At 59.9% G+C, this 11,433-nt stretch overlaps 1 protein-coding gene across 1 annotated transcript; it reads right to left on the bottom strand.

Annotated features, from left to right (window-relative positions):
* Positions 1-1,277: 1,277 nt before the first annotated feature.
* On the bottom strand, positions 1,278-10,810 carry TLE6 (TLE family member 6, subcortical maternal complex member). The gene is made up of 14 exons (XM_040628297.1): positions 10,787-10,810; positions 10,211-10,269; positions 9,806-9,851; positions 8,700-8,741; positions 5,249-5,311; positions 4,718-5,150; positions 4,208-4,314; positions 4,074-4,111; positions 3,251-3,503; positions 2,909-3,159; positions 2,476-2,617; positions 1,937-2,087; positions 1,629-1,705; positions 1,278-1,471 (listed from the first exon to the last, which is right to left on the bottom strand). Exons 1-14 carry the CDS (start codon positions 10,808-10,810, stop codon positions 1,367-1,369), a joined length of 1,791 nt encoding a protein of 596 aa, XP_040484231.1. The 3' UTR covers positions 1,278-1,366.
* Positions 10,811-11,433: the final 623 nt, after the last annotated feature.

An 11,433-nucleotide genomic window follows, 5' to 3' on the forward strand; every position in this document is an offset into this window, starting at 1 on the left:
CCACGTGGCTGGGGGCTCGGCTCCCAGTAGACACTCAGGGCTCCAGGATGGTGGAGTTTCTGCCATGACCACAGGTCGCTTCAGGGTCTGACGTCGCAGGGGAGAGGAAGTCACACAGGCTTCCCGTGCTCGGCCCCGGAGCTGCGTGGGTCTGTTTTACCACCAGCCCTTTGGACAGAATCATCCCAAGACGCTGCCCACATACAAAGGGTTGGGGAATATAGTGGAGCACATAGCTCTCTGGGGTGCTTGCCTTTGAGACCCACGGAAAATTCCTGAGAGCCTGGTGCATGGCGATGCCTGGGCCCACCCTAATGTGCTAAGCAAACACCACAGTCCCAGGGGAGAGGACGGTAAACTGAGAGCTAACAGGAGAAACAGTCATTTGCTTGGGGGCAGGGTGGTCACGCAAGACTGTGGGTACAGAGGGAACAGCATGTGCAAAGGCTCAGAGGTGAGGAGCTTGGCCAGGTGGAAACCAGGCGGGCAGGGTACTCCTCAGCTCCAGGGAGAACAAGGCCTCCAGCCCAGGCTGAAGCAGAGAGAGCCTATGGAAGGGGTGCCAGCCTGGGGCAGGGCCATAGAATCAGGTCTGTGTTCTGGAAGCTCCCATGGGCGGCTGTGGCGGGGCTGGGGGTGAAGCCGGGATGCTGCTGAAACCCCCGTGGTGGAGATGGCGGGGTGCCGGGGAAAACAAGTCACACCCCCGTGGAGTTTTGGAGGCACTTTTTGGGGAGAGGATAATTCTCTGGGTAAGGAAAGCAGCCCCGCTGGCATCATCTGGGACGCTTATCCTGGAGGGACAGGGTGAGCGAGGGTGTCGTGAGAGCCCCCTCGCAGGAGAGGGTGGACGAGAAGCCAGCCAACCAGCTACTGTGTCAACTACCCTCTCCCCGCAGGGCACTGCCACTGCCAGGACCCATCACTCTCTGTGGGGGCGTCCCAGGCACTGGGGGGCCAAGTGGCATCCCTGGCCCCCATTAGCTTGATGCCAGGCACCCCCCCAAAGTCATGATGACCACTAATGTCCACAGATGTTGCCATGTGCCCCCCGGGGTTGGGCTCACCCCCAGGTGAGATGCACCAGGTGTCTTGGGAAGGGTGGAGGACCCCATCCCCACTCCAGTGGGGTGGGGGTCAGTGGCTCTGATGAGATTCTCTGCATGTGGACTCGATGCTGGGAGACCAGCTGGTCCAAGTCCTTCCAAACGTCTACAAGATAGGTGGGGGCAGGAAAGGACGCAGCACAGACCCCCTCTGCTTTTTCCAATTGCTTTACTACATGTGGGATGGGAAAGAAACCCCTCCACCTTGTTGGGGGAAAAGGACGACAAAAGGGCCCCGAGTCAGGACGAACGTGCCACCGTCAGTAGGTGATCTGGTACACCGACGCATGGTCCTTGGACCCCGTGACCATCAGGCGGCTGTTGGGGGACACATCACAGCACAGGACAGAGGAGGTCTCGGGTACCTGGGAAGGTGGAGGGCCAGTATGAGCTGAGGGGAGCTCGCCCACCCCCGCCCCTACCCTCTGCCCATCATTTCAAGCCTGATCCCTCTCAGGACCCCTGCACTCAGCACCCGGAGCTGAGGACGGCCCCTGCCCCGTGCCTGGCCCACAGTGGTACCTGGAACACCACGGTCCCTGCGGGCATGCTGTAGATGCTGACCGGGTCATCCAGCCCAACGCTCACCCACCACTGGCCTGGGAGGGGAGGGAGGGACCGGGTCATGGGAAATCTGGCAGCTGAGGGCAGGGCCCCCGGGGACCTGGGGCACAGAGGTAGCACCCCACTCTCTCATGCCCCCATGGAGAGCGTCACTGAGTGCTTTCTGCCGATGAAGGGCGATGGGGGATGGTCAGGAAGGGGGGGACAGGACCCTGTGGGAGGCTGGGGGCCACAGGGAACTCCCCTACCCCCTCCTGGCCACTCACCAAGTGGAGAGAACTTGAGACCCATGATGGTGCTATCCTTACAGCCCACCATGTGCTTCTGGCCCCCTTGGGTGGACTGCAGCCACTGTTGGCCATTGGCTGTGCCCACCAGCACCCAATCCTCCTGGGGACTCGGGGACAGGCTCATTATCTGGGGAGTGGGTGGCAGGGAAGAGGCCGGTCAGGTCCCAGCCTGGCCTGGGGCATGGTCAGGGGCACAGGGACCCACCCTAGGAGCTGACCTCCTGCCCACTTCCTGGCTTCAAGGCCCTGACAAGCAACTTCACACCTCCGGGCCTCAGTCTGCTCATCTGTAAAGTGGGTTAGTGCTCTCTACCTTAAGGGATATTGCAGCAACTAAATGGGGCTATGAGCGCCCGATACAGAGTATGAAAGCGTCCGAAGTTATTGGGGCCTGGGGGGAGGATGTTTCTCATAACCCTATTTCTGTCAGCACCGCTCACACGTGAGGTCCCACTATCCCCCTCCCCCAACATCCAGCTCCTTCTCTAGCCCAAGGCCCATCCCAGCCTGCACACCTGAGACTCGAATTGGTATTCCAGGGGCTTCCCAGGGCTCCTCAGGTCCCAGCACCGCAGGCAGGTGTCCAGTCCCCCCGTCCAGATGTTCTGGTCTTTGATAGCAATGCTCTTGGCTCCATTCGGGGGGCCCAGCAGGTCCCTGGCCAGAAGGGGTATGGGGAAGGGGTCAGCGCTGAGACTCTGAGCCCGAGCCCCAGAAATACCACCAGCCAATCACACCCAGGTGACAGATGGGGAAACTGAGGCTGACAACAAGTACCATGACTGGGCTTTGAAGAAACCCAGCCATATCGGAACCCAGGCCTCTGATACTCTCAAATGCAAATTTAAGCAGTCAAGGGGCTTTTAGCCTCAGGACTGCTGGATCCCTGCTCCAGCCCTGAGGTGAGAAGGGGCTGTCAGGATGAGCCCACCCAGCCCTGGGCCTCACCTGACAACTCTCTGGTCCCGCAGGTCCCAGACCCTGACTGTGCCGTCCGTGAAGCCAGCGAAGGCCAGGGTGTCCTCGGGGCCGGAGGCCAGGGCCTGGCATGTGAGGCCTGCACAGGGCAGCTCGTGGCTCATGCGCAGGGAGGGCGCAGTCAGGTCCCACACGCTCACGCTGGCCAGGTTGTGGCCGCCCATCAGCAGGGTCGTGCTGGTCGGGGACAGCAGGCAGGTGCTCAGGTAGGCCTGGCGGGTCTGGGGGGGGCACAGATGCAGGTGACCGTCCTCCCCCGCGGAGCTCTTCCTGCTCCCACGAGCCCCGCCCCCGAGCCAGCCCCTCCCCCACCTGTACAGACAGGTGGCTCTCAGGATACCGGTCCTCCAGCCCCTGGCCGACCAGGCTCCACACTTTGACGCCACCCCGGCCACAGGTGAACGCGTGTCGCGTGAAGCTGCTGACAGCCGTGGCCAGCACCGGCTCCCCATGCTTTAGCGTCCATGTCTTCTCTGCTCCATGTGGGATGGCTGCCTTCTTGGACTGCCAGGGCAAGGCATCTGGTCTCTTCCACATGTCCTCGAAGTCCTCAGGGTCCCAGCATCTTGGGAGGGGAGGCCTTGGGGTCACTGGCCTACCTGTGAGCCTCTCTGCCTGCAGGGGGCCCCCATCAACCCCGAGGAGCTTCATTCTTCAGATGGGGGAGGTTCTCACTCAGGCCTGGTTTCCCTACTACACGGGCTTCCCCTAAGGGGCTGCTCGAGGATTCTCCCTCTCCTAGAACCAAACATCACTCCCTTCCACCTGGAATGCTTTGCCCCATCCAGGAAACTCCTACTCATCCATCAAGATCCTAACCATTATGCCCCTTCCCTCCAGGAAAGCCTTCTCGTCCCCCTCCGTGCTCTCCCAGCCTCAGACCACAAGCTTGGGACTATCTATGTCTAGCTCTAACACCCCCCTTCCATGGGCGGTCTTTCCCCAGATCCCTGGAACCCAGAGCCAGTTATGTTGGGAGAGACAGCAATGCTGACCTGATTGTAACAGGCCCCTCAGCTCTGGTCACTGAGCACAGTAGCAGGGTGGTGGGGGGAGGGGGAAGACACACCCACACCCCTGGTCCCCCTCTGCCAGGGATGGAGGTACAGACGAGAGGGACAACATGGAGACTTACATGGGCTTCAGGAACGGAGAGGCTCTCCCAGCAGGTTCCTGCGGTGGGAGGAGGGTCACGCGGAGCCACGTCAGCTCCCTCTGCCCCAGCCCTCTCAGCCTTCACGGAGGCTGCTGCTCGGGACGGGGCCTCACCTGGGCCACACTGGGGGAGAGCATCCCCTCTGCTTCAGGGCCTGGCTCTGTGCTCCCTTCTTGGGAGCCCTCAGGGGAGCTGGGGGAGGGCACGAGTGGGCTGGGCACTGGATGGAGATAAGACAGGTGAGTGGCAGGTGTGGGCTCCTCAGGGTAGGCTGCCCCCCTGCGCCGGGATTACCCAGAGTGTCTTCGCTATGTGGTTCCAGTCCCAAGGCGTGTGGTCCTGGGTCCTGGCTCTCCTGCCCATGGGAATTGGGGCGATCAGTTCAGACCAAAGGACCTGCCCAGGGTCAGTCTCAGATCCAGAGAACCTTGGGGAGGCCCAGGCAGTGCAGACAAGCCTCATTAACAGCCCGAGTCCTATCTCGGGTGCAGCTGCAGTCTTGGGGTTAACGAGTCCTCTAAGGGCATTCGGGGCTGAGGACGGAAGACGCAGACTGACCCCATAGGAACCCGGACACCCCGACCTGAGAGCCCGCCTGAGCTAACCACCAGCCAGAAGCCCACCCCTCCAGGTGCCACAGTTACTCACCGGGCCCGGTGACTGTCCTGTCGCTGGGACATCGGAGGGGGAGCAAGTAGAACAACATGATTCACCATTGCTGCGCCCCCATCCCCAGGCCACCCCCATCCCCCACCCCCAGGGAGACTCACTCCTGCGTCGTGGCTGGTCCTTCTTGTGGGTCCCCGCAAAGATCTGCCAGAGCTGCTCGGTGAGAACACCCTGCCAGAACCGGGGCTCGGAGTCCCAGGAGGGCTGTGTGTCCAGCTGGGGGACGGGGGCAGCGTTGGCTCTGGAGAGCTGCCTGAGCCAGTCTGAGGACCTTGCAGCCAGGACATCTTCGAAGGGGGGCCCCCGGAGCCCAGAGGGCTGTGGGGTCTTGGCTGCTGGGTGCGGGGAAGCCTCGGGGCTAGCTGGCGCCCAGGAGTCCGGGTCGGCCTGCTTACCAGAAGAGCCCGGGCTTGTGTGCACTGCCAGGCGCAGGCTGCCCTGTGGTCTGGGCCGGTCCCCCCTTCCTCCAGGGCCCAGGTACCCACCTCCCCCGGCGGGAAGCCCAGAGGTCGGCTCCAGGTCTCCATGGTCCGCAGGAAGTTCTCGGCCTAGATGGGACGGAGGGGGCGGGGGAGGACACATCCCAGCTAAGCCTTTGTCATCAGACAGCCTGGGTGCAGGTCTCGTCCTGCAAACCAGCTTCCCAGGTGCGAAATGGGGATATCCGGCCTGCCTTGAAGGTTTTGGGGTAGATTCATGATAATGCAGGGCCCTCCCCACTAGACAGAGCGTAAAGCAAGTTCTTTGTACCCATTTGTACCCAGAACACCGCAGCCTGACCCTGAAGGCCCGTCATCATCATCAAGTGGTAGAAAGTAGGGTCTGAGCTAGGTTCCCCTCCCAGGTGCTTTTCTTAGGTTGTTTGAAAACTAAAGCCTTGGGGCACGTGGGGGGCTCAGTCAGTGAAGCAGTGAAGCGTCTGCCTTTGGCTCAGGTCACGATCTCAGGGTCCTGGGCTCCAGCCCCCCCCCCCCCCCCCCCCCCCCGCATTGGGCTCCCTGCTCAGCGGGGAGTCGGCTTCTTCCTCTCCCTCTGCCCCTCATGTTCTCAAATAAATAAAACAGAAAGAAAGAAAAAGAAAGAAAGAAACAAAGAAAGAAAGAAAAAACTAAAGCCTCAACACCATTCTGCTTAAAACGGCCTCAAGGAGCAAATTCGTTGGTAAGTTCCTCTGTGCGGGGAAGGTACTCAGACCCCGGTGATTAGCTCTCGGGGAGGAGGGTGGGCAGCAGGACACTAGGGGACCCCCATGGGCCAGTCACCTCACGTTATTTTATACTTAAAAATCAGGCCACGTGACGACCAGCAATTCTCAGTCCGAGTGAACAGTTTCCACGGGCCGGGAAGGGCCCGAGGGCTCTAAGTTCCCTTCTCCCCCTGACCAGCAGGCACCTGCCTGTCCTTTTAGGAAACATGCTCCTTCCTCGAGATGGCGCGGCCCGGCCCGGCAGCGACCGGCCGCAGACAGCTATTAAATATAAAGTGAAGTCCGGTTAAAAATGCGATGGCTCCAGTCAGTCCCACGTAAGGGCTCAACAGCCACGTCAGGCGAGTGGCACAGACGCCAAGAACGGGTCCCTAGCGCAAGCCCAGTGTCCAGGCCGAGGGCAGCCCCGGTGAGACGGGAGCCTCCGGGCCAGTGTTTCCAGAAATTCAGAATGGGGAGACCCAGCTTCTGGGTCTGATAAGGCGCTCGATGGGAACGTGCCTGTGTGCATCTATCTTTAGGGAGAGCGAGAACATTCTAGGCCTAAAGCAGTAGCTGCTAGCTTCGTGTGCCTGTCCAGCACTTGTTTTAAGGTCAGCTTCAGTTTAAATAACCACATGTGTCCTGTGGCCACCGGAGAAGACAGGTCTTTGGTCTACATGCCCAGCAGTGCCCTTGGGCCTCATGGATGCACACCCCTCCCTGGTGGACCCCAAGAAGCTCCCCAGAGTTGTCTGGCCCGAGGCCAACTCCCCAGTCCTGGGGAAAACATTCTGATTCACGAAGAAAGAATGACTAAAGCAATGCAGCATGAGTGCCAACTGCAGTCAGTCCCGGGAACGACTGGCATTCCCATTCTGCAGATGAGAAAACAGAGGCCCTGAGAAGCAAAGCCAATTTGCCCAGGTCCGGAGGAACAGGGGCCGGGCAGTGTTTACCTGCTTCAGTCGGCAGCCTGGTCAGGCAGGCAGAATGGCAAGGGAGGGGCCAGGCAGCGGGACCCCCTCTCTGAGCCCACAGCTCAGGGCGCCTCCTGGGGCAGCCGGTGATGGGTTCCCCAGCTGGGCCTCCCAGGAGCACAGACCCAGGGGAGCCTTCCCAGTGCGCCCCGGCTCGTTAATGCGCAATTTACTGGCACTTGAATGCAGTCAGCATGAAAAGCGCTGCTCCCTCCTGCCTGCTAGCCGGCCCTCCCCGGGGAGAGCGAGAGCTGGCTGGGCGGCGGCGGCTCGGGATTTTTAATGCACAACAGGGAGGCTGGGAAAACAAGGAGCCAGGCCGAGGGGAGAGGACAGTGGGGAATCTCGGCGGGACTCCAGGGCCAGCAAGGCCCCTGGGTTGAACAGCAGCTATTTGGGGCAAGACCCCCCCCCTCACATCCTTATGTCAGGATCACCCCCGAATCCGCAATCTGATTGGTTCTCACCACCAGTATAAGTGACCCGCCCGGATAGCCCCTTCTCCCGCCCTGCCCCCAGAGTCTCTCCTCTAGAGGGCGCCCGTGAGCAGGAGTCAGGTCCCATTGTCGCCATTGTCCCCCTCCCCCCCAACCCTCCAGGGCTCCCACTTCCCTGGTAGAAAAGCCCAAGTCCTCTCCAGGGCCCCCAAGATGCCACAGGACCTGCCCTGTCCCCTCCTTGCCCTCCCCTCCTCACTCTCCAACCAGGGGGCCTCCTCTGTGCCTCCAACACACTAGCCACTGTCTTGCCCCAGGACCTTTGCATGAGCAGTGCCCTGTCTATTCTGTTCCTCCCACCCCGGACAGCTGTACTCCCTCTCCGATCTCCTTCAAGAGTTTGCTCAAATGTCACCTCAGCAAGCCGGCCCACTCTCACCCCTTCCCTCGTATCCCCTTGAGCTGCTCTCGTCCATCCCTGCACCTCGACCAGCCCTCACCATCTGACACTTCTGTTTACCAAGCTCCCGCCACCCCAAGGCACAGGTTTGTCTGTGTCCTTCTCTGCGATTTCCCTGGCGCCTACGACAGCACTTGGCAAGAACCTGATGGATAAATATCTGTTGAATGAATAACCGTGTTCTGGTTGCTTCCTGGCCCCCCTCACTCTGGATCTGTCTCTCCCAGTTCCCCACGCTGCCCACCCCGGGCCCCGTTGAGTTGCAGACACGGCCCTGGCCTTCTGCCAGGCACATCTGGCACAGGCAGAGAGCCCTGCCGGCACCCAGGAGAAAGGGGCCAGGTGGTGGGAGGACAGGCAGGAGTGCAAGACGTGCTTCAGCCTGGGCAAGGCGCCCTGTGCTGGGAGCCTGGGCCCTGTGCAGACCTGCGCCCCCACCTCCCCGGCTCACGTGTGATCCAGGCCCTCGAGAATGCTCAGACACATGGAAGGCCGTAATCCGGGTGCGTCTGGCACATAACAGGCCCTTCATAGCGGAAGCAGCTGACCTGCAACGTGCTGGAAAGGCCTCTGGCCTCCTCTGAGCCATGCAGAGCGGGCCAGGAAGGAAGAGCCTCCAGGAGGGTGGGAGACGCATCCGGAAGGTGTGTGTGTTTGGGGTGGGGGGAGATCCACTGCTCCCTGGGGGATCCCAGGTCAGGTCCCACCCCCACCCACAGCCCTCCAGGGCTCCCACCTCCTTCAGGGTAAAAGCCCTCCCCGCCGTCCCCACAAGGGCCCCCACAACCCGGCCCCCGCATGGCCTCTCTCCCTATGTTCTTCCTGCCTTTTGAGGAGCGGCAGCCACGGCCCAGCTCCTGGCTACTCACTCACCTGCTGGTGGTGTTCCTGGAGACCCTGCCGGAGCTTCTGGATCTGCAAGGCAAGAGCAGGGATTGCACCGGGTGGTGGCGGGCGGTGGCCGGCGGTGGCCGAGGGAGGAATCAAACGCTGTGTGCACTTCTCCCTGACTGTGTGACCCTGGACGAGCTGCTCGACCTCTCTGGTCACTAGACTCATCAAATAGGATACCACCCACCACAGAGTGGCAGCTAATTAGGAAGACCCTTGGATTTCATGCTTGATGTGAAGTTCCAAGACTCCCCATAACCAGAAGACCCTACACACCTGCCCCCTCCCCTCCCTACCCTCCCCTTCTCCCACTGCTCCAGCCACACAGGCCTCCTCACTCATTCCTCCAACAGACCAAGCCCAGTCCTGCCCCAGGGCCTTTGCACAGGCTGTGCCCTCTGCCTGGAATGCCCACCCTTCCTTGCTCTCTCAGGGATGGTGGAACCTTTTTAACTTCCCTATCTCCTGGTGAACATCACTTCTTCCAAAAAGCCCTTCCTGACTATTCTAGCTCAAAATCTTTACTCATGTGTATCCATCATCTTCTGTTTTCTTTATAGAAGTTAAATTTTGTGAATCTCGTTTCTCTACTGACTCGTCTCTCTCTTCCCCCTAGGGGTGCCCTGTCCATGGAGCTAGCCAGTAGTCAAGTGTGACTATTTAAATTTAATCAAGTTAAAAATTCAGTTCTTTACAAGTTCTCAATAGCCACACGTGGCTGGCGGGTGCCATATTGGGCACTGTTGGTACAGAACATTCCCGTCACCGCAGAAAGTTCTAGAAGACAGCACCACACTAGCACGTACGCTGCTCACAAGCAGGGACTCCTGTTACCTGTCCCTCAATGATGAGCTGTCAGCCACAGAAACGTTTCCTGTAAATATGGAATTTCTAACTTTTGCAGCAAGGTTAGTATTCATGAGGAAAAATGCTTTTGAAGAGGCTGGCCTGCATGGGTGCGCTCCCTTGCCCAAAGGAAGCAGGAACAAGTGGAGGAGAGGGTGTCCCCAAACCCGGCTCCTGAGGCCAAAGGAAACAGCCCCTCGAGGCCGTCTGGGGGCTGCCCAGGACTGCCTGGTGTGGCTCACCTCGGAATACACGCTCTCCACCTGGGCTGCCAGGTGAGGGGGGAACCTGGGGGAAGAAAACCCAGCAGAGCCCTCAAGACCCCTCCCTGGAACCAGCCCCGCCCCCGCCGAGCCTGGCCAGTGCCCCCCCCCCCAAGGAGCCACCCCAAGGTGGCATCAGAGATGCCATCTTAGTGCCGTGTTTTTCAACCTATAATCCATGCAAGTAAATTCACGCTAAACAAGGACAACTCGAAAATTTAAATGAAGGCCAGGATTGGTACTGGTGGTTTTCCTTTTGCTTCGGGTCCCCAGATCCATCTTTTGGGCCAGGGTTTCTGTGCCCCCACCCCCTCAGACCCCAGGGGACGCTCTCCCTCCCTCCATGGGCCACCGTGGGACCTCCGGCCCGAGAGTCACCCTCACCTGGGGAACTCCTGCCGGAGCTGATCCAGAACACCCCGATAGTTCAGTTCAGAAGGAGCCTGGGAAGGTCACAGGAGGCTGTGGACAAAGCCCAGCTTCCCACTCTCCCACCCTCGGGTCACATCTCCAATCAGCCCCCCAGGGGGTGGGCTGGGACCTCCTGACGCCTGAAGGCGATCTGCTCTCTCTGGTTACTTCAGTCTCCACCGAGTACCTTCCATTTTGCCTCTTGACCTAAAGTCTCAAATACAGATTCTCTGGAGAGACCGTGAGAGAGAACGTTTGCCCACCCCGGCCTCAACTCTTGAAAAGGGCCATCTCTGGAGGAGAGGGGCTTCTGCTTGTAAAATATTAACCAGGGAGGATGTAGTCATGTGTTTTATCACCTGGGTGATGAGAAGCAAGTTTAATTTAAAAAGAAAGTGCCTTGGCACCTGTCAGTAGTATGATGGGTTAGAGCCCCCGGCCAAAAGGCCTGGCCACCTGCCCTGTCCCTCCATCAGGAACAGGAGAGTGAGGTTTGAGCCCAGCTTCCAGGCTCTTCCCTCTCCCCATAGGGGTTAATACCCTCCTCACCGGAGTTCCTGGAGGCCTCCTCATCCTTGGAGGGTGCTTCCTTGGGCTGAGATAGCCCCAAGAGGTCATCTTCAGGAAGGAGGCCCAAGGACTAAAGCCAAGGACTCTAAAATAACAAGGAGAGATGGCAGGTCCCAAGGGCAGAAGGCCAGACAGTCAGGGACAGAACCAACCCCACCCCACCCCTGCCTCCTCTCCAGGACCCAGTCCCGGACCCCCAGCCCCCTCCCTGACTTCCACACCCCGCCGCATGCCCTATACCCTGTTATTTGTCAAACTCTGGTGACTCCGGCTGCCCCAACTAACAGTGGGCTCCACCCAGGGACGTCATTCCACGACGTAGAGGGGAGATGGTGCCAACAGTTACACTCCCTGCCAGGAGCTGTCACCGCTGGGCGACCCCAGGGAAAGACGCTAAAATTCAACCTTAATTTTGAGACAATTTCCTAAAGCATGGGTGAACATCATTGGGAAGGGGTTTTGAAGGATGAGTAAGAGTTGGCCAGGTGAAGTCGGAGCTATTTCTCAGACCGGAGGAAAGAGACCTCTTTCCACCCCAGTCACTCCTGCGGTACGAAGCTCCTTTGCTTCGCTTCTGCCCCCTCAACGGCCTTCCAGCCTCCTCCCCAGCCCGTGGCACGCTGGGG

This window comes from Ursus maritimus, unplaced genomic scaffold (assembly GCF_017311325.1).
Source record: "Ursus maritimus isolate PB19 unplaced genomic scaffold, ASM1731132v1 scaffold_14, whole genome shotgun sequence".
In the NCBI taxonomy this organism is placed as follows: domain Eukaryota; kingdom Metazoa; phylum Chordata; class Mammalia; order Carnivora; family Ursidae; genus Ursus; species Ursus maritimus.